General features: G+C 38.5%; 1 protein-coding gene across 3 annotated transcripts in view; it reads left to right on the forward strand.

Annotated features, from left to right (window-relative positions):
• Window positions 1-18,291, forward strand: part of HERC6 (HECT and RLD domain containing E3 ubiquitin protein ligase family member 6) — a 57,688-nt gene extending 39,397 nt beyond the window's left edge. The window contains exons 14-23 of one of the 3 annotated variants that reach the window (XM_039218432.1): window positions 1,361-1,474; window positions 1,775-1,882; window positions 3,361-3,522; window positions 7,329-7,472; window positions 9,001-9,167; window positions 10,428-10,494; window positions 11,331-11,401; window positions 13,883-14,066; window positions 14,156-14,258; window positions 17,790-18,291. In XM_039218432.1, the coding sequence (XP_039074363.1) occupies window positions 1,361-1,474; window positions 1,775-1,882; window positions 3,361-3,522; window positions 7,329-7,472; window positions 9,001-9,167; window positions 10,428-10,494; window positions 11,331-11,401; window positions 13,883-14,066; window positions 14,156-14,258; window positions 17,790-18,013 (1,344 nt within the window). In that variant the 3' untranslated portion in view covers window positions 18,014-18,291. The remainder of the gene's footprint in view (window positions 1-1,360; window positions 1,475-1,774; window positions 1,883-3,360; window positions 3,523-7,328; window positions 7,473-9,000; window positions 9,168-10,427; window positions 10,495-11,330; window positions 11,402-13,882; window positions 14,067-14,155; window positions 14,259-17,789) is intronic. The other 2 variants (XM_039218433.1, XM_039218434.1) reach the window with 2 other exon arrangements.
• Window positions 18,292-23,282: the final 4,991 nt, after the last annotated feature.

Consider the following 23,282-nt stretch of genomic DNA (forward strand, 5'->3'; position numbering starts at 1 on the left):
AAACTTTATTTACAAAAACATGAGGCTGCCCATGGATATAGATTACCAACCCATGATCTAGTAGGTAAAAACAAGTAGTCAGGCATGGAGGATACATTTTCTGATTGGAGGACTTAAGGGGTTTAAGAAGGCATCCCAGAGGAAGCAATTTTAGAAAATCAATGATCTAAATAAGCCTCTATCACATCAAGTTAATCCAAAAGATAGAATACAGGAAATAAACAATCTGAGGATATAAATTAAGGAAATTAATAACATGTACAAGGGAGAGAATCAACAAATAAAAAAATTGGTTCTTTAAAAAAAAGCTTTCTGGTAAGACTTTGTAAAAGAAAAAAAGACAACCAGTATCAAGAATGAAAAATGGGATAAGCCTACAGATTTTGATGTGTATTTTTTCTTAATGAAAGAAGTACATTACAAAACATCTTCAGTCTGCATAAAGTTTCTCACTTTTAAAAATTCCGAGTTATTTTCTGCCAAATATTTTCCTTTTATGCATTACTTTAAAAAATATAGGTCACTGGGTGACTCAGTCCAACTTCAGCTCAGGTCATGATCTCATGGTTTGTGGGTTCAAGCCCCGCATTGGGGGGAGCCAGCTCAGAGCCTGGAGCCTGTTTCGGATTCTGTTATCTCCCTCTCTGTCTGACCCTTCCCTGCTTTTGCTGTCTCTCTCCCTCTCTCAGGAATAAATAAAACATTAAAGAAAAAAAAGAAAGGGAAGAGTTTGCTGACTACTGTATTAGACTGGAAGTTATGTATTGGCAGAGACAATTTTTAGTTATGTTTTGTCCCACACCTGAAAAGTAGTGTGTGAAAAATTATTAATTAGTGGAGAAAGGGCTGAATTTGTCAAAAATACCTTGTGTTTTTATGATGCTTTTTAAAAATGTTTATATTTGAGAAGAGAGAGAGAGAGAAATGAGTGGGGCAGGGGCAGAATAAGAGGGAGACAGAGGATCCAAAGTGGGCTCTGGGCTGACAGCAGAGAGCCCAATATGGAGGTCAAACTCATGAACTGTGAGATCATGACCTGAGCCAAAGTTGTATGTTCCACCATCCGAGCCACCCAGGCACCCCTTTATGGTGCTTTATTCTCAAGATCGAGAAATTGTTTCCAATAAACCTGTACCCTAAGAATTGGTTTACTAAACTCCACTGCCAACATCTGTTATCTTTTACAGTATTTATGAAAATTAGGTAAAGTATATACCAAAAAATGGTAGTTTTATAGACTTCTATTTCATCATTGACAAATGCATTGGGTTTATAGAGCTCTATCTATATAATAGCTATATACATATATTAAGCCATTTATTGATAGAAAATAAAATTCACAAGTCATATTTTCTTTAAGGTAAACAAAGCTAGCTGTCGACTACCAGAAGATACTTTCAACATAAATGAACTCTCCTATTTGTTGAACTTTCATGAAGACAGAAGAAGACTATTCCTTAGGGATAACAACCTGGTAAGAGTAATATTTTTACTTCTGAAAATTTTCATTCTTTATAGGAGGACATATTAATAGCTATGTAGGTATCTCTTTGATAAGTCAAGATTTGAAAATGTCTTCATTGCAATGCTGAATTGCTAAATTAGATGATCATTTCCTTAGAAATGCATATTCTTAGAATTTTTTTTAGGTAATTTGAATTCTTAAAAACAGATTCCCAAAAGTATAAAGCAAAACAATTTAAAGTGATGACATAAAGGAAAGAAGTTATTTTTTCCTTTTAATTATTAAAACTGTTCTCTTTTTATTTTTTAGATACCTACAAAAAACCTCAGTCCCATTATTTTCAGTGATTTTCCATTTATTTTTAATTTGCAATCCAAAATTCAATTATTACATGCTGAGTCCTATTTGAAACTAATGGTATGTATGCTCTACTTTTTTTTTTTAATTATGTGAAATTACTAACATATACAAAATAGAGATAATGGTGTAATGAGCCCCATCACAGTTTCAGAAGTCATCAACATTTTGCCACACTTCCCCATTTCTGACTTTTGTTGTTTTGTAGTTGTTACTATTTTTTATGTTTATTTGTTTTTGAGACAGAGAGAAACCGAGCATAAATGGGGGAGGGGCAGAGAGATAGACACACAGAATGTGAAGCAGGCTCCAGGCTCTGAGCTGTCAGCACAGAGCCTGACATGGGGCTGGAACCCATGAACTGTGAGATCATGATCTGATCAGGAGTAGGACACTTAACTGACTGAGCCACCCAGGCGCCCCATGTACTTGTCACTGTTTTAAGTTTTTTAAAGGAAATCTCACACCCAATTTCCTTTCACCTCTCCATACTTCAGTGCATTGTTTTTGGTTGTTTCACTCTCATTCATGCAGAGTTTTATCAGTGGGTTCAGGTGGTAACCACATGATTCTTCCATGGTAATGCTTTCCATCAATGTTTTCTTTCTTTTTTTTTTTTTTTGAGAGAGAGAGCGAGAGCACAAAAGCAGTTGAAAGAGACAGAGGGGAAGAGAGAGACAAAGAGAAAATCTTAAGCAGGCTCATACTCAGTGTGGAGCCTGACATGGGGCTTGATCCCATGACCCTGGGATCGACTTGAGCCAAAATCAAGAGTTGGACGCTTAACGGAGCCACCCAGGCGCCCCCCCCCAACATTTTATTTAATAATTCTATCCATTGTTTTGGTTGAAGTTTGCACAATGGCATTATTTCTAATCTTATCATTACTTCCAAAGTTATTGACTGAATTCTCTAAAGAAGAACTTTTCCTCATCAACCAGGGCTACTTAGCTCAATTCACACAGGAAAGTGGAATGATGCTTAATCCTTTTCTTTAAGTATTAAATGTTGCCAGGGGTGCCTGGGTGGCTCAGTGGATTAAGTATCCGACTTTGGCTCAGATCATGATCTCACAGTTTGTGGGTTCAAGCCCCACATCGGGCTCTGAGCTGACAAGCTGGAGCCTCGAGCCTATTTCAGATTCTTTGTCTCCCTTGCTCTATACCCCTCCCCTCCACTTACATTTTCTCTCTCAGTCTCTCAAAAATAAACATTAAAAAATTTTTAATGTTTTTTTTAAAAAAAGATCATGTTTACTACAAATGAGATAGCTTGTAATTATTTAACTGTAACTTCATGGTGACTAAATTCCTTGTATATAATTCATGGTTTCACAGTTTCACAGCCATGGTTTCACAGATCCTGTGATCTCTTTGTCTCACAATGTAGTGTAGATATGATGCCCTTTTTTCTTAAATAATTGCAATATGAGTATATATAGCAGTAGTAGGCATAAGTGTATGCTTTGCAGACTATCTTTATCTGAAATATTAAACACTTCCTAGTATTCCTATGAGATTTCTAAAATATTTTTTTAGGGCTTAAAACAGAAAGGATACCTGGATTGGGGGCAAGTGATTCTGCCAAAAAAGGACGGACACCCTACATTTACACTTAGAGTCAGAAGAAGTCATCTAGTTGAAGATGCTCTGCTTCAGTTAAGCCAAGTTGAAGACACGGACCTCTGTAAAGTATTAGTGGTACAGTAAAAGTCTCATTGGACATTTTTACTAATGTGAAAGGGAAACATTTATATTATATAGCAAAGGAAGAGCCTGCCGATAGTTATTGACTGAATTCTGTAAAGAAGAACTTTTCCTCATCAACCAGGGCTACTTAGCTCAATTCACACAGGAAAGTAGAACGATGCTTAATCCTTTAAGTATTAAATGTTGCCAGGGACACCTGGGTGGCTCAGTGGGTTAAGCATCCGACTTTGGCTCAGATCATGATCTCACAGTTTGTGGGTTCAAGCCTATAGTTATCAGCTGTATGGTTTTCCAGAATTTTGGGGTGCCTGGCTGGTTCAGTCAATACAGCATGCAACTTGATTAAGGAGTTGTGAGATCAAGCCCCACACTGGGCACAGAGATTACTTAATTAAAAATTAGGAGGGGCGCCTGGGTGGCTTAGTCGGTTAAGCGTCCGGCTTTCGCTTAGGTCATGATCTCGCGGTTCGTGGGTTCGAGCCCCGCGTCGGGCTCTGTGCTGACTGCCAGCTCGGAGCCTGGAGCCTGTTTCAGTCTGTGACTCCCTCTCTCTCTGACCCTCCCCTGCTCACGCTGTCTCTCTCTCTCTCTCCTAGAAATAAATAAAAAAAAAAAACATTAAAAAAAAAAATTAGGAAAAAAATTGCTTACCTTTTAGAGAAAAGCTACAAGCTGTTTAATTGAATATTGGGATTACGTGTTAACTTTTCTTTACCTATGGCTATAAAACTGCTGCATCACAAACCATCCCAAAGCTTAATGACTTAAAATAACAATATCATTACAGAGATCTGAAATGCAGCTAAAGATCTGCTGATTTAGATTGAATTCATTTGGGTGGCTTTATTGATTTTTGTCTGCACTTGTTTACATATTTGGGAGTTGGGTAGGGATTGGACGATCTAGGCTAAATTAAGCTTGGCTGGAGCAGTTTGGCTCCGCTCCTGTGCTTTTCATCTTCCTGGAACCAACAAGCGTAGTATTCTTCTCACTTCAGTGCCAGAGGTACAAGTTAACAAGCCCAATAACACAACTAACATCGCTTTAGTCAAAGCAAGTTACGTGGCTGAACCCAAGTCAAGGGCTGATGAAATATACTCAGCTTCTATAGTGGAGGGAACTGCAGAGTCACATGCAACAGACATGTATCAAGGAGGGGTAAGTAATTTGGGCTATCAATGCAATCAACAAGCAGCAGGTAGAACAGATACTTTTCCTACTTTTTGGCTCTAGTTTTATTTTATTTTTAAAGTTTATTGGGGCACCTGGGTGGCTCAGTTGGTTAAGCATCTGACTTCGGCTCAGGTCATGATCTCACGGTTCTTGGGTTCAAGCCCCGCGTTGGGCTCTGTGCTGACAGCTAGCTCAGAGCCTGGAGCCTGTTTCAGATTCTGATCTCCTTCTCTCTTTGAACCTCCTCTGTTCATGCGGTCTCTCTCTCTCTCCCAGAAATAAATAAAACATTAAAAAAATTTTAAGAAAAAGCTTATTCGTTTATTTTGAGAGAGAGAGAGCAGGGGAGGGACAGAGAGGGAGAGAGAGAAAATCCCAACCAGGCTCTGCACTGACAGTTTGAGCCTGACATGGGGCTCAAACTCACGAACCACAAGATCATGACCTGAGCTGAAATCGAGTTGGAGGCTTAACTGAATGGGCTACCCAGGTGCCCCCGGCTCGGGTTTTAGTCACTGAGTTTCTACTGTATTGGTTCTAATTCTAATTATCTTTCACTTCATCCTTTGTGGGTACCTGTACAGTTTTTATTGTGTTGTATCTCAGATCATTTGCCCTATTGAGGCCACAGAATGAGTAACTTTTTAAGTAAAAGCTGGACTCTGTCCAGAAGGGAGTGGATTTTCCTGGTATGAGAGGAAGACTTAGGCCCTTGGAGGGGAAACCAGAACCTGGAGGGGAGTACTCAGACAGGTGAGGGATATTTTCCACCATGGGACAAAATGGAAAACAAAGAAGCTATTTCATAAGCCAGACTTTCTAGTTGTATATCTCCCTCTATATCTACTTTCTTTTAAATCTTGATTATGAGGAAATCAATAGAAAATTATTCTGCCCACAGGAGATGACAAAGAGATAGGAAGCTGAACTTCAAGACAGATCCAATCAAAATACTCCAAATAAGGCAGGGTTGTTGAGGACACTTATGAGTGGGTCCTGACCACAGTGAAGGAAGACTTGCCAGTGTTAAGCCAGCAGAAATTAGCAAATTGGAAGTAAGCTTCATTTATTATTGAGATATCCAGATGGAACATAAGGTGGGCCCTTGGAGATGAGATGATGGTCTGTGGCCAAAGAGTCAGCTCATCAAGGTGGTAGAGTTAAGATCTTCCGGGCAAAGGAAGGAGAAAGAGAATGCTCACTGAAGCTTAGTGAAGCTTATATTATAAAGATAAAAATAAGTTAGCCAGGGAAGGAAGTGGAAAAGTAGTTGGAGAGGTAGAAGGAAAACTGGGATAGTACTTGTCCACAGAGACTCAAGGTGGACTTTAGAAAAGGACAGTTTCTGCAACACAAGTTTTCGTTTAATAAAGCTAGAACTTTTTAAATCTCATATTTGGGTAGATTAAGCTGCAACACGTGTTCAGTGTCAATAGTGTTTAAGTTGACAATATCTTAAAAAATAGAGGCACCTGGGTGGCTCAGTCAGCTAAGCTCCAACTCTTGATTTCGGCTCAGGTCATGATCTCGTGGATTGTGGGTTTGAGCCCCATATCAGGCTCAGCACTGACAGTGAGAGACCTACTTGGGATTTTCTCTCTTTCTCTCTCTCTCCCCCTCTCTCTCCCTTTCTCTGCTCCTCCCCTGCACACTCACTCTCAAAATTAAATAAACTTAAAAAAAAAGAAAATATCTTAAAATAAATAAGGGGTGCCTGTCTGGCTTAATTGGTAGAGCATGAGACTCTTGATCTCGGGGTTGTAAATTTGAGTTCCATGTTGGGTGTAGAGATTACATAAAAATAAATCTTAAACATAAAAATAAATAAATAAATAATAGAACTGAAAAAGAGCAGTTCATAGTGACTTCCCAGGAGGGCTATGGACAGTCAGGTCTGATGGTTCCTTCAAAGGTGCTAATAAACCCAGGAGGATTGGGAAGGCAATTTATTAGAAGTTTTGTGTGTTTTTTTTTTAAGTTTATTTATTTATTTTTAGAGAGAAAAAAATGGAAGAGCAGAGAAAGAGGGAGAGAGAGAGAATCCTAAGCAGGTTCTATGCTGTTAGTGCTGAACCCAGTGCAGGGCTCGATTTCACAAACCGTGAGATCATGACCTGAGCTGACATCAAGAATCAAACATTTAATCGACTGAGCCACTCAGGTGCCCCAATTTATCAGAGTTTCTAATGAGGGGAGAGGCAGGAGAAACCAAATTTCTGTTAACTGGAGCCAGAGCTGTAAAGTCTGAATGATGAGATGAAGACAGACATTAAGACCGAAGAATCAGGGAATTTAGTGGCCCAGGGACCTGAAGCGTACCAAAATTTCGTTCAAAAATTTGGTCAACATAATTGGTGAATGCTAAATCTTGCTAGAATCCTCCTTTACTTGGTTCATGCGAAAGTGTAAAGGACTCACACACATACAATAATCTGACAGTAATTAGGTTCCAGGCATCTGTTGCTCAGCAGGAAGTTGAGGGAGAACCGATTGCAGTGAAGTGTGGGATTGTCGGATTCCAGGAATTCTGATGGCTGGAGGAAGTTTGAAACTTCCACAAAGATCCTTGATTGTATTTTAAATTGTATTTTAAATGAGACTGGGAGTGTGTTCTCTTTCCTCAGATTGAATTTATAAAAGAAATTTGTTCTGTGGGAAAAGGGGTAAAGTCTGAGTTCTTCCACTGTATATTTGAAGAGATGACCAAGACAGAATATGGAATGTTCATATATCCTGAAGAGGGTTCCTACATGTGGTTTCCTGTCAGCGTAAGTCTTTTATTTATTTTCTTACAGTTTTAAAGAACAGAAAAAGTATACCATATACTGCAACATGAAACCATACATGATAACGTAAAATGTAAAATTAGGTCAAATCCCTTCTACTCAAGACCCACCGAGCAGCAGCTACAGCATCTCTTGGAACTGTTAGAACTTCAGGCCCCGCCCCAGATCAGAGCATGTATTTTATAAGATCCCCAGGTGATTCTATGCACGTTAAATTTTTAAGCAGCTTTTATGAAGTATAGTTGACATTCAGTGAACAATACATCAAGTATCCAATTTGATGTTTTGATATGTGTATGTATGCATATACCATGAAACTATCACCACAGTCAAAATATTGAATATATTCATCATCCACCCAAATTTATTTTTTTTCATTTTTTAAACGTTTTATTTATTTCTGAGAGAGAGAGAGACAGCATGAGCAAGGGAGGGTCAGAGAGAGAGACACACAGAATCTGAAGCAGGCTCCAGCCTCTGAGCTGTCAGCACAGAGCCTGACGTGGGGCTCGAACCCACAAACCCTGTGATCATGACCTGAGCTGAAGCTGGGACACTCAACTGAATGAGCCACCCAGGCGCCCCTCCCCCGAATTTCTTCATACCCCTTTTTAATCCCATTCCTCCCCGGCTTTGCTTCTCTTCACTCTCCGGCCACATGCCCATGTAGTCACTCATCTGATTTCTGTCACTGTGAAGTAGTTTGTATTTCCTGAATTTTATATAAATTCTAAGATTTCTATTCCACTGCCAGCTTTGCTGTTAGTAGGTCAATGACTTTGGGCCACTTACATAATAGCCTCAATCTATGTGCCTTATGTACTTATAGTAATTGTGAGGATAAATGTTAAAAATGTATTTAGAATGTTCAGGCTAGTGGTCTCTTGGCTGTGCAGTAGTGATGGCCTAGCAATATGTGGCCAGTGTTTTCCCACATCTGGGACTACAGAGTGTAGAGAGAAGAGTGAAGCCAGTTTCATCAGGACTCTTCTTTCCACAAACCTTCACGGTCAACAGAATCAGTCACCTTCCCTGACCCATATGCTTGTCCTTGTCAGCATACCTAGGCTGAGATCGTCTAAGAGGACACACTTATATGACATGCCTAATGCACAATGAACGTGCAGAGCAAGTGTGCTCTTCCTTCCGCAGTCGTTTTTCTACATGAATTTGAAGGCAGACTGTAAAAGTAAATAATGAATACTTTGATTTATAAGGCTATCTGAGCAGATTTTTTTGTACTCCAGATATGCTTTCAGTAACAAAAAGTGAATTCATTTATTTATCTGAACTGTTAATTTGTATTATAACGTATGGAAGAAATTTAAATTGTATTAAAGCCTGTGTAAGAACTTCAAACTTTATTTTCTTGAAGCCCATTTTGTTTCTAATTTGGGACTTCTAGAAAAGGGAACTGAAACCATTTTTTTACTAATCTAATTATCCTGTTGGATTATTGATTACTTCTAAAACATTATGGGTTGTTGTTTTTTTTCTTTTCCTCTTCCAGCCTAAATTTGAGAAGAAGCAATATTATCTCTTTGGGATGCTGTGTGGACTCTCCCTATACAGTTTAAATGCTGCCAATCTTCCTTTCCCACTGGCTCTGTTTAAGAAACTTCTGGACCAAAAGCCATCACTGCAAGATTTAAAAGAACTTAGTCCTCTTCTGGGGAAGTAAGTAAATGTTTTTCCAGGACTATAATTAAGAAGTCTCAGTTGTTCAGGAATAAATAATGTTACTCACACATATATACACAGAAAAAAGGTCTTCAATTTCAATAAATGTATGCTCTTCCGATGAATTTGAATTTGCCCATGACTTATAATAAAGTACATGTTCAAAAGTAAAGAAAAGCTGGATGTTCTTCTAATTATCCACCTAAGACAAACAGAGCTCTGGCCTAGTTTCTTGAATTTATCTAGATGGAAACAGTACACAATATTCTTAATGAGAATAATGCATAGTATATGTACTTTAATAAATCCTAGCCATTTATTTAAATAAATCAGTGTCATCAACTTTATTTTTTGAGAATTGAAAAATATTTGTTCTAAGTTAAAAGGCAAACTATAATATCCTGTAAGAAAATACCGGCAACATATATGACAAAGGAGTAATATCACTGATATATAAATATAAATATATATGTGTATATCTGTGTCATCATACATAAATATGTATGACTGAGTATATATGTATGTGTGTGTATATATATATGGCTAATAAAAAATGAAAACATGTTCAACTTTATTAGTAATTGAGGAAATATAAATGAAAATGAGATCCTTTTTCTGCTTCCATATTGATAAATGTTAAAAAGTTTTTCATAAAATACATAGTTGGCAACAGATTGGGGAAAAGGATTCTCTTCTCATGTACTATCAGTGGAAAAAGGAACTGCCTAGATTTACCCTGTCTGCCCTGACCGTCTAGAACAGAGTTCCTCAACCTTAGTAACACTGACATTTCGGGTTATATAATTCTTTGTTGTGGAAGGCTGATCTGAGCATTGCAGATGTTTAATAGCTTATAGGGCTGCTACCCACTAGATGCCAGTGGCAACCCCTTCCCTAACTGTAACAATCAAAGAAGTTTCCAGATTATGCTGAATGTCCTCTAGGGCATTCACCCTAGAGTGAGAATCACGAGTCTACAGGAAGGGGCTCCTTTCTATAATTTCCATCCAGACACAGCAGTGGCTATATGTTAGCAGTGGCCAAACCAATCAAAGTGTAAAAAGAGGTTAACTCTAGGAAGAGGGACTGGGAAGGTAAGGAGAGGACATTTACATGGCATTTTATACACTTCTATATTGTCAAAGATTTTTTTCCATTAAACATTTATTACTTTTGAAATTTTATAAGATTAATAAATATAACTTTAAAAAATAAATAAAATTAAAAAATAACTTTTTAAATGAAAATTTTCATTAGGAATTTGCAAGAAATTCTAAATAATGAAGCTGATAACATTGGAGAAGAACTCGACATATATTTTTCTGTGAGTACCAACGCAAACCAGATTATAGTTTAGCTTTAATCTGTTTTTTAGAATAATTTTTATATTAAATATGAGATTCCTTTGTTTGTTTGTTTAATTTTCTGCCCTGCCCCCCTGAGTAGAAGGGTATTTTACTTCTCCAACCTGTTCCTCCTTTGTTCCTACCTTATGTTTATATCCTTTCAATAAAGTGAAAATACAGCAATTATGCAATCAATGTGAACACTGTAGATAATTAAATGTTGAAGATAATATACAACATATACTAGGGTAGGTTTTTAAATTTTTATATGTATTTAAAAGGCTATACTACATAAATAATTATTTAGCTCCCAGTTACTTAAAATTTTATAGGGAAGAATGTACCAGCATAATGGTATCGTGATTATGTTTGGGAGGAAGAATTTATTCTGCCTTTTGAAGTCCTACTAGACTAAGAATCAAATTGACATGAGACAGATTAAAAGGAAAATATCAAATTTAATTTTGTATGTACAGGGAATCCATATAAACATGGAAATTCCAATGATAGACAAAATGAGGTATATATGTCATTCTGAACTAAGGAGAAGGGTACAGGTCCTCTATCTAAATTATTTTTAGGTAGTTGAGTGGGAGTTAAAGAGCTTTTCCTGACTCTGCTGGGGGTTTTTAAATTTTTGTGGTTGTGTGTGTGTGTGTGTGTTTGTGAGATTCTGCTGGTTTTTAGTTGCTTTTAACTCAGAAATAACCTTCATGCCAATGTGGCCCATCACGGAGCAACCTCCCCATGGCCCCTGCAGTTGATTATTCAGACTTTCTTTCATGTTTGGAACCTGAATACATTTTGCTTACAGATACACTGGGACAAAAATAATGTTAATTTAATTCCGAATGGGATCTCTGTACCTGTGGACCAAACTAACAAGTAAGTTTTGAGACTTAGAATATCTGCTATGAATACACATAAAATGTTTGTTATCACTGTAATTTAAAAATTAGAAAAAATTCTTTTTAATATTTATTTTTGAGAGAGGGAGAGAGACAGAGCATCCATGGGGGAGGGGCAGAGGGTGAGTGGGAAACACAGAATCTGAAGGAGGTTCCAGGCTCCGAGCTGTCTGCACAGAGCCGATGGGCCTGAACTCAGACTGCAAGATCATGACCTGAGCTGGAGTTAGACGCTTAACTGACTGAGCCACCCAGGTGGCTCAATTTAAAAATTTTTTAAATATTTATTTATTTTTGAGAAAGAGAGAAAGACAGTGTATGAGTGGGGGAAGGGCAGAGAAAGGGAGACACAGAATCCAAAGCAAGCTCCAGGCCTGCCAGCACAGAGCCTGATGCAAGGCTTGAACTCACAAGCTGTGAGATCATGACCTAAGGAGAAGTCAGATGCCCAACCAACTGAGCCACCCAGGCGCTCCTCACTATAATTTATAAATGTATGTTAGCTCCTCAGATGATCATTTTAGCTCATTTCTGAGAAAGATAAAAAGATTACAGGGGATGGGCGCCTGGGTGGCTCAGTTGGCTCCGTTGGTTAAGCATCCAACTCTTGATCTTTGCTAAGGTCTTGATCTCAGGGTGGTGAGTTCAAGCCCCATGTTGGACTCTGCTAGGTGTGAGGTGTACCTAAAAATAAAAAATAAAAGTTTACAGGGTAAGAGAAAGGGAAAAAGGAGTAAGGATTAAATATTCCCTTTGCAGCACTTTGACTAGTTATCTACTTAACAATGATCTTTGAGTCCTTATTCTGTACCAGATCCTATTGTAGGTACCAGAGATATAGCTGTGAAAAAGACAGACAAAACCTGGAGCTAAAGTTTCCTTCTTTCTTTCTTTTCTTTTTTAGATCACTGCAGTAATACACTGCAATTTATTTATTTATTTTTTAATGTTTTATTTATTTCTGAGAGAGAGAGAGACAGCATGAGCAGGGGGGGGTCAGACAGAGAGGGAGACACAGAATCCAAAGCAGGCTCCAGGCTCTGAGCTGTCAGCACAGAGCCCGATGCAAGGCTTGAACCCACAAACCGTGTGATCACGACCTGAGCTGAAGTTGGACGCTTAACCAACTGAGGCACCTAGGCGCCCCTGGAGCTTAAGTTTCAATGGGGCAGAAAGACAATATACAAATAAATTATTATGTAATGTAATGTCAGATAAGGATGAGCACTGTGCCGAAAGTTAGTTAAAAGATTTATAGTAGTGTTATGCTGGAGCCAGCTGGCATCTGCCTGTGAGAGCTGACTGTTCGATTTTCAAAAGTGTTGAGAGTTTATTATTAAAGTGTTAGTAGCATGAAATCAGCCATGGTGGGAATATTTACACCAGAACTGGCAAATGACGCAAATGAGGGTTCCCTTTCACTTTCTTCTCTTTAGAGAGCTGGCTGTTAACCATTTACCAGCACTGGTTCCAGGGGAGAGCACATGGGGATTGGTTTAGATAGGACAGTCCACTTAGGACAGTTCATGACACTGCTCAAAGCGTGGGAGACTATCATGTTTCTGGTGGATAGTTGGTGGGAATACCTCCAAGAACCAATCCTGCCATCAGGAAATTCATCATGTTGTGAGAAAAACAGACTTTGCAGAAATAATTCACACACAGTGACGTGTTGTGACAGACAAGAGAGAGGAGAACAGAGGACCCTGAGAAAGTCATCTTTATTTGCAACTCTGATGGATGACAGAAGTTACCAAGTAAAGAAGGAGCACTGCAGGCTGAGCCTAACTACAAGGGACACAGGGAGACCACAGAAGGAAGGGTCAGTTTGGCCAAAGCTTCCAGCAAATGTGAAGAGGCCCCCAGTGTCAGGCAAGAGTGAGATCAGGGAAGTTTAGAATTTACCCTAAGGGCAATGGGAAAGAAAGCCTTTGAAAGATTTTAAGCAAGAGAATTACGTACTCATTTTTAAAATGTTTTTATTTTAATTTTTGAGAGAGAGAGCGAGGGAGAGGGAGACAGAGCATGAGCAGGGGAGAGACAGAGAGAGAGGGACACAAAGAATCCAAATTAGGCTCCAGGTTCTAAGCTGTCAGCAAAGAGCTGGACCAGGGCTCAAACTCACAAACCCGGAGATCATGACCTGAGCTGAAGTCTCAGGTGTCCCAGAGAATACCAGGCATCCCAGAGAATTACATATTCAGATTAGTGTTTTTAAAGGATCTTTCTTTGAAGAAAATGGAAGCAAAACAAAGTCTTAGTCATTTTGCTACATTCTCCAAGGTTCCTTTCTCCAGCTGACCAGATGTTTTTACTTCCCTCTGTCTACAGGGTTGTATGCTATGCAGAAGTAATTTATTTTTCTTTCTCACTAGAAATGGTAAAAAGGGCAAAGTAGAGAATATTTTAGTCAATGCTAAATTATGTTATCAGCTTTTTCTTTTCTGCTTCCATCAAGGAAAGAATATGTTTCTTTATATGTTGATTACATTTTCAACACCTCTGTAAAGGCAGTTTATGAGGAATTTCAGAGAGGATTTTATAAAGTCTGTGACAAAGAGATGCTTAAAATTTTCCAGCCCGAAGAACTAATGACAGCAGTGGTTGGAAATACTGATTATGACTGGAAACAATTTGAAAAGGTTGGTGATAACTAAAAGTGCCCCCAGTTCTTCCATACAACTTCCTTATAGTCCTCCTAAAAACCATTTTTCTCCCTCTTTTTCTCAAGAATTCACAATATGGTCAAGGATACCACGAATCACATCCAACTATACTGATGTTTTGGAAAGCTTTCCACAAATTAACTTTGGAAGAAAAGAGAAACTTTCTCTGTAAGTATTATTAAGTGGATTGATACTTATATATCTTTTTAAAAGATAAATACCTTATTTGCCATGAAGTCGTTATTAATAGTGTGGGTCACACATGTTAAGGGCAAAGCCAGGCTTCCTAAACCAATGTTTTTACTTCTATGAGCTTAGTTTCCCATTAAAAAAAAAAAAAAAGATAATAATAAAGGTATCACTAGTTGGTTCCTAATCAAACCTTTAATCTCACATTCCTATCTTTATTTAAATCCTATGGAATTAGGACAATGTATATTTCTCTAATACCATTTTAGAAATAATACCAATAGCAATGCCCACTGATGATAATACTAACAGAATTTATTGTGTGCTTACTTTATCCCAGGCATTGTACTGACCACTTCATATCTGTTACTTCCCTTTATCCTAATAGCAATGTTTTGAGGTAGGTACTTATTTTTCCATATCAGATCTGAGGAAAAAGAGGCTTGATGCACTTAGTAGCTTGCCTATATTCAGATAGCTGGTGAGTGTGAGAGCCAGACTTTGGACCCAACAGGTTGATCCAAAGGCAAGGCTCTGAACCATCAAGTTCTGTGGCCTTGTGGTATAAGAACTTCTCTTGGTGGGAACCCTAAGGTTTCCCTAGGACTGACTTAATGACTTATTCTCTCACCTCTCTATCCCTTTGTTTAGTTATTCCTGAGATATGCTTCTTCTTCCTATTTTTGTTGCTGCTGAGGCCATTGGAGGACCATTCCAACTTCTCCACAAACCGAAACTACTTATCCACAAGCCCAAACTCTCTGATTTTCTCTTTTTAAAAAAATTTTTTTAATGTTTATTTTTGAGAGAGAGAGAGACAGAGCACGAGCAGGGGAGGGGCAGAGAGAGAGAGAGAGAGAGAGAGAATCCGACGCAGGGCTAGAACCTACAAACCACAAGATCATGACCTGAGCAGAAGTCAGACACTTAACTGCCTGAGCCACCCAGGTGCCCCTGATTTTCTCTTTAATGGTAAACTTCTGCTTCTGCCCATTGGTTCCACTGTTTGTGCATTCAGTGAGTTCACTAACATCTTCAGACCTCTGACTTCCTTGGGCTTTCCCCTCTGCTTTAAAAGTTTATGTAACATCTTTCCTTGAGAACTAACGAGCCAGATGTGACCCTTGAAGTCTCCCTGCTACCCCTGCCCAGTGGCCCCTCAGTCCTAGGGCCTTCCTTAGGCTCTTCACCTCAAATCTCCTAGTAGAGCTAAATTAAGCCTCCTTGTATCTTGCTATTCTCTTTCCCACATACGTGATTTCCCCCAACTAGACCATGAACTCACTGAGGACAAAGACCAAAAGTCATGATTTTTCTATGCTCCACATGGCCCTATGTAGTTCTCTCTGCACAAGGGTAGTCAGTAAAGTTTACTGAATGAAGTGATTGATTTCTAGACCTTTTTATTTTACGTTTTGTTCTTTCTTGACTGCACCAAAAACCATAAAATACTTGGAATAGGGCGCCTGGGTGGCTCAGTCAGTTAAGCGTCCAACTTCAGTTCAGGATCTGATCTCACGGTTCGTGTGTTTGAGCCCCACGTTGGGCTCTGTGCTGACAGCTAGCTCAGAGCCTGGAGGCTGTCTTCAGATTCTGTGACTCCCTCTCTCTCTGACCCTCCCCTGCTCACACTGTCTCTGTCTCTCTCTCAAAAATAAATGAAAAACATTTAAAAAAATACATAGGAATAAACCTAACCAAAGAGGTGAAAAATCTATACACCAAAAACTATAGAAAGCTTATGAAAGAAATTGAAGAAGACACAAAAAAATTAAATAATATGCCATGCTCATGGATTGGAAGAACAAATATAGTTAAAATGTTGATACTACCCAAAGCAATCTACATATTCAATGCAATCCGTACCAAAATAAACACCAGCATTTTTCACAAAGCCAGAGCAAACAATCCTAAAATTTATATGGAACCAGAAAAGACCCCAAAGAGCCAAAGCAATCCTGAAAAAGAAAACAGAAGCTGGAGGCATCACAATCCTGGACTTCAGGCTATATTACAAAGCTGTAATCATCAAGACAGTATGGTACTGGCACAAAAACAGACACTCAGATCAATGGAACAGAAGAACTGAGAAATGGACCCACAAACATATGACCAACTAATCTTTGACAAAGCAGGAAAGAACATCCAATGAAATAAAGACAGTTTCTTCAGCAAACAGTGTTGGGAAAATGGGACAGTGACATGCAGAAAAATGAACCTGGACCCCTTTCTTAAACCATACACAAAAATAAACTCAAAATGGATGAAAGACCTAAACCTAAAATAGAAAGCCATCAAAATCATAGAGGAAAAAGTAGGCAAAAAGCTCTTTGACCTTGGCCACAGCTACTTCTTACTCAACAGGTCTCTGGAGGCAAGGAAAGCAAAATCAAAAGTGAACTATTGGGACCTCATCAAGATAAAAAGCTTCTGCATGATGAAGGAAACAATCAGCAAAACTAAAGGCAACCAACGGAATGGGAGAAGATATATGCAAGTGACGTATCAGATAAAGGGTTAGTATCCAAAATCTATAAAGAAGTTCTCAAACTCAACACCTACAAAACAAATAATCCAGTGAAGAAATGGGCAAAAGATGTGAATAAACACTTTTCCAAAGAAGATATAAAGATGGCTGACAGATGCATGAAAAAATGCTCAACATCACTCAGCATCAGGGAAATACAAATCAAAACCACAATGAGATACCACCTCACATTTGTAAGAATGGCAAATACCAACAACTCAGGCAACAACAGATGTTGGCGAGGATGCAGAGAAAGAGGAACCCTTTTGCACTACTGGTGGGAATGCAAACTGGTGCAGCCACTCTGGCAAAGAGTAAAGAAGTTCCTCAAAAAATTAAAACTAGAACTACCCTATGACCCAGCAATTGCACTACTAGGTATTTACCCAGAGGATACAGGGATACAGTTGTGCTATTTCGAAAGGGCACATGCACCCCAATGTGTATAGCAGCACTATTGACAAAAACCAAAGTATGGCAAAAGCCCAGATGTCCATTAACAGATGAACATACAAAGAATACGTATAATATAATACATATAAAATGGAATATTAGTGATGAAAAAGAATGAAATCTTGCCATTTGGAACAGTGTGGTTGGAATTAGAGTGGATTATGCTAAGCAAAATTAATGAGAGAAAGACAAACAACATATGACTTCACTCATGTGTTGAATTTAAGATACAAAACATAAACATAAAGGAAGGGAAGCAAAAATAATATAAAAACAAGAAGGGGGACAAAACATAAGAGACTCTGAAATATAGAGAAACTGAGGGTTGCTGGAAAGGATGTGGGTGGGAGGATGGGTAAGGGGTATTAAGGGAGACACCTGCTGGGATGAGCACTGAGTGTTATATGCAGGGGATGAATCACTGGATTCTACTCCTGAAATCAGTATTGCACTACATGCTAACTAACTTGGATATAAAGCAAGCAAACAAACAAAAAAACCCATCTTAACCAAAGTTTATTCTTTTCTAGTTTTTCTTAAAGGAAATGACAGGCTGTATTTAAGAGCCAAACAGGAAATGGGAATCATCTTTCGCTGTCCCCAAACTTTCAATGAAACAGATAATCCAAGAGCACTGACATGTCATAATATTCTGGATCTCCCTAAGTATTCTACAATGGAAAGAATGGAGGAAGCCCTTCAAGTAGTCATCAACAGCAACAAAGGATTTGCCTCACTCCAAGTCACAGAGTGACTCTCAATAGTTTTGGTGATGCCTTGTATTCTCAGGCCCTTTCATCCTTCAATTCGTCTGTTCTTCCTTAAGTCTAAGTGGCACAAAGGGTTGACAGATTTTAGAATTACTTGACAAATATTGGGATAAACAATAATATGATGAATCAAGAATAATTTAAGAATAATTTTTTAGTGAACCAACATTTCTTGATCCCTAAATTTGTTATTTGAATGTTTACTTTTTACTGAATGATTCCTGAACAATAATTATCATGTAAAAATAAACTGAATATTAAAAGCCAACAGATAGTTTTTAAAATGTTGTTCACCTGGGGTGCCTGGGTGGCTTAGTCGGTTAAGCGTCTGACTTTCGCTTAGGCCATGATCTCGCGGTTCGTGGGTTCGAGCCCCGCGTCGGGCTCTGTGCTGACTGCCAGCTTAGAGCCTGGAGCTTGTTTCAGAGTCTGTGACTCCCTCTCTCTCTGACCCTTCCCTGCTCACGCTGTCTCTCTCTCTTCTCCTAGAAATAAATAAACATTGAAAAAAAAAAATGTTGTTCACCTAGGAGCACCTGGGTAGCTCAGCTGGATAATCATCCAACTCTTGATTTCGGCTCAGGTCATGATCTCATGGCTTGTGAATTCAAGCACCAAGTCCAGCTCTGCGCTGACAGTGCAGAGCCTGCTTGGGATTCTCCCTCTCCTTCTCTCTCTGCCTCTGTCTCTGTCTCTGTCTCTCTTTCTCTCCCTCTCCTTCTCTCTCTGACTCTGCCTCTCTCTCTCTACTTATATAAACTTTAGAAAAAAACCCCAATAAAATAAAATGTTGTTCATCTAATAAACACTGTCTGCAAATATGGAAGATATGCTGGAGTTTGAAAAAATAAAAATAATTCAACAGGTTTTTGAGGCATGTAAATATATATTTTATATTCTAAAATGTCTTGAATTTAGCCAGCTGCTGAGTAATTTATTTTAAAAATCTAAATATTAAAGGATTCATTAATTCATTGAATAAATACTTACCTGCAATACTGTTCCAAGAATCATTCTAAATGCATATATCATTATTTTGGTTAAACACTGAGCCCAACCAGGAGCTCCTATCCAATCAATGGTAGTTGGAGAAAATGAAGAACATGAAATATGTCTTTAGCAATATGGCAATGGAGTGAAATGAAAGAGTGGTATAAGTACGGCTGTAAATGGCCAATGTATTTTTTAGATCAGTTCTATCTTGTATTAAATTATAAACTGTAAGCTGTTCTATAAATGCTTGTTAAGGCAAACCATACAGGAAGCCTTGTATCAGTGACACTTTGGGAAAGGAAAGACTATGGGGTGAAGTCAACATCGGGGTGCTGATGTGGAAAGAGAGCAGAATCAGCTGAAGAGAGAACACAGACAGATAATTCACTAAGGATACTAGAATGTGAGGAGGTCTGTAGGAACACAAGCCCCCAGTCAATTCTCAGATTTATTTTGGACATGCCTGGTTTCTATAAAAAATGGAATGAAGGCCCAGATATATTCTATTTGAATTTTAAGGGAAAAGGTAACCTCTAAATCTCAGGGAACCCTAGGCACTTGACTTTTCAGTTGTATTTTCAGGCCATGCGACTCCAACATAAATCTTTCTAATGCAAATAGATGAACTATACTAAATGTTTAAGGAAGAGAGCACTGCAATTCTTTATATACTCATTCACAAAACCACTGCTGGCTCAGTGGGAAGAGGATCCAACTCTTGGGTTTGTGAGTTAGAGCCCCACATTGGGTGCAGAGATTACTTAAAAATAAAATCTTATGGAATACCACATGGCAGTGAGAATGAATTAAATCTGGCCATGTGTAGCAACATGGATGGAACTTGAGGGTGTTATGCTGAGCGAAATAAGTCAGGCAAAGGACATATACCATATGTTTGCACATATAGGAGGATTAGGAGGAACTTAATGGAGGACCGTGGGGGAGAAGAAGGGGGGAAAACAGTAGGGGAGAGGGAGGGAGGCAAACCATGAGAGACTCTTGAATGCTGAGAACAAACTGAGGACTGATGGAGTGGGGGGAGGGGGAGGGCACTTGTGGGGATGAGCACTGGTGTTATATGGAAACCACCTTGATAATAAGCTATTAAAAAAAAATAAAATCTTAAAACAAAAAAGGGCACCTGAGTGGCTCAGTTGGCTAAGCATCCAACTCTTGATTTCAGCTCAGGTCATGATCTCATGGTTCATGAGTTCTAGTCCCACATCAGGCTTATGGCTGACAGTGCAGACTTTGCTTGGGATTATTTCTCTCTCCCTGTCTCTGCCCCTCTCTTGCACTCATAAGTTCTCTCTCTCAAAATAAATAAACTAAAAACAGAAAAGAAAACAGGAAGAGGGAATACTTTCCAATTAAGTATGATATTAATATTGCTCTAATCAAAACCAGACAAAGACAATTTAGGAAAAAAAAAACTACAAATATCTCTCAGGAACAGAGACACAAAAAATATCTTTCCAAGATTTTAACATATCAGACATATTCAACAAAATATAAGAAGGATAATATCTGTAATCAAGTAGGATTTAGTCCAGAAATGCACCAGAAATATTTATATTTAGTCCAGAAATATAAAATCTATTATATTTCACAGTCAATAAGACCAAAAAAATCATGTAATTACTTCAATAGAGACAAGTGCAATAGCTACTCAATACTCTCAGCAAACTAGGATCAGAAGGGAACTTTCTCAATCTGATAGAACCTACAAAGAGATTTAAACTTACACTTAATGGTAAATGACTAAATGCTTTCCTTCTAAAACTAGTGACAGGGACTGGCTCAGTTGTTTAAGCGCCAGACTCAGATTCTTCATTCTGGCTCAGGTCATGATCTCAAGGTTTGTGAGATGGAGCCCCAAGATGGGCTCTGCGCTGACACTGCAAAGCCTGCTTGGGTTTCTCTCCCGCTCCCTCTCTCTATGCATTCCCCCATTCACGGGCTCAGCATGCTTCACCCCCCTCCCAAAATAAACTTTAAAAATGGTAAAAAATTAAAAAAAAATAAAACAAGTCCTAGTCCATACAAGACGACAAAGGAAAAAAAAAAAGGTATAATGATGTGAAAGGAACAAAACTATCTTATTTATAGGCTACATGGTCATCTGCAGAAGATCTTAAGGGGTCTAAAAACAAACCACCCAGAAAAGTCTCAGCATTCAAGGTCAAATATAAAAATTAACTACTTATATATACTTACAACAATCATAAACTGAAATTTTAAAAAGCATCAGTTGCAATATCATCAAAAAAAATTTAAGGATAAAGAAAACAATATATGGTCAGCATACAGTGAAACTGGAAAATAATGCTTAAAGACATTAAAGAAGCTTGAAATTAATAGGGAGAGATATGCTCATGGACAAAAGAATCAATATTATCAAGTATGTCAATTCTTCCCAAACTCATTTAATTTAGTGCAGTTTTAAAATCCCTGCAGTTTGTTTTGCAGATATTGATAAATATATATGGAATATACATGGGAAATATATAGGAATGGGAAAGGCCTAAAATAGCCAAAACAAACAAAAATAAAAAATCAAATAGCCAAAACAACACTGAAGAAAGGACAATGCTGGACCATTTGAATGAACTGACTTTGAAACAGAATTATAATCTACACTAATCAAGGCAGTGTGGTCTTCAAGTAAAAATTGACATACAGATCAAGGGAATACAGTAAAAAAAGTCCATAAATAAATCCAATTACACATGGTCAACAGAGGTTTGACAAAGACACCAAGGCAAGTCAACCCGCAAAAGCTAGCTAGGACAACTAGAAATCTGCAAAGACAGAAACGAACCTCTATCCTTACCTCACACTATGAAGAATAATTCATTCATTTGAAATGTAACAAAGACCTAAAACTATAAAACTTTTAGAAAATAACATATAAAAAAATCTTTGAAACCTTGGGTTAAGCTGTTTTCCTAAAACCAAAATAAATAAATAAAATAAAGCATTAACTATGTAGAAGAAAAAAATGGAAAAATTGCATTAAGGTAAAACATTTTTTGCTCTTCAAAAGACACTTTAAATAAAATTAAAAGGCAGGCCACATACTGGTAGAAAACATTTCAAAGCATATCTAATAAAGGACTTGGTATATAACAAAGTACTGTGCTATATATAAAGAACTCTGAAATAACAAGCAAATAGACCACAAAAGAGGTGAAGAGATACTTCACCAAAGAGACAGAGATTAGCACTGATAAGCATATGAAAAGATGCTTCAACAACATTAAGCGTTAGGGAAATGTTAATTTAAACCACAGTAAAGATACACCTATAGACGTCTGCAACTGCTATAATTTAAAAGACTGACAATACCAAAAGTCGTCAAGGATAAAGAGGGACCGGCACTCCCATAGATTGCTGGAGGATATGCAAAACGGCATATACCACTTTGGAAACGTTTCGGAGTTTCTTTTACCACAGTCATATCTATTACACGACACAGCAATTCCATTTTAGGTATTTACTCACAAGAAAACATTTATCCACTCAAAGACTTGCTCACAGTCATAGCATCTCTTTTCACTGCAGCCCCAAAGTGGAAAAGAACTGAAGTGCCTGTTAATCGGCTGATGGATAAACGGCTAATTGTTGTATACCCATATATCGTGATACCATTCAATAATCACTACTGATTGACCAGCTACTGATGAAACGCAACAGGATTAATCTCAAAAGCATTGATGCCAAGAGGAGAAAAAGACACAAAGACTGCATAGGTTTGACTCCATCTGTAAGGAATTCTCGAAAAGGCAAACCATACTGACAGAAAGCACATCGCTGGTTGCCAGGCACCGCGGCGCTGGCGGAGGGACTAAGCGCGCAGTTCTTTCAGTTTCCTCGCGATCGTGTGGCGGAGCCTGAGACAGAACGCTTAACCGGCTGGCTTTCCTTACCAGTTTCTAGAAATTCGCCAAGTACGCCGGTGTTCAGTGCTCCTCCTAGCGGAACTGCAGTGTTTCTTCCAAGCCCACTTAGTCCGGGTGGCCGCAGCTCGCCCGGGGACACCTCCTCAGCATTAGTACCTCCAATACCACCCACCTCGTGACGCGCCAACGCCCTGTTTACTCTGGCTGCCTTCCAAACCCGGTCTGAAGCTTTCGAGTTTCCCTTTCCCATTCCCTTCCTCCCCCTTACAAGGTCGTCGGTTTCGTTTCCTACTGCAACTGCCGACCCCGCCCCCAAACAGCACGTGGCAAGCCCGGCGTCTGAGCGGGGGCGGAGCAG

This window comes from Hyaena hyaena, unplaced genomic scaffold, assembly GCF_003009895.1.
Source record: "Hyaena hyaena isolate Hyena2069 unplaced genomic scaffold, ASM300989v1 scaffold_764, whole genome shotgun sequence".
In the NCBI taxonomy this organism is placed as follows: Eukaryota; Metazoa; Chordata; class Mammalia; order Carnivora; family Hyaenidae; genus Hyaena; species Hyaena hyaena.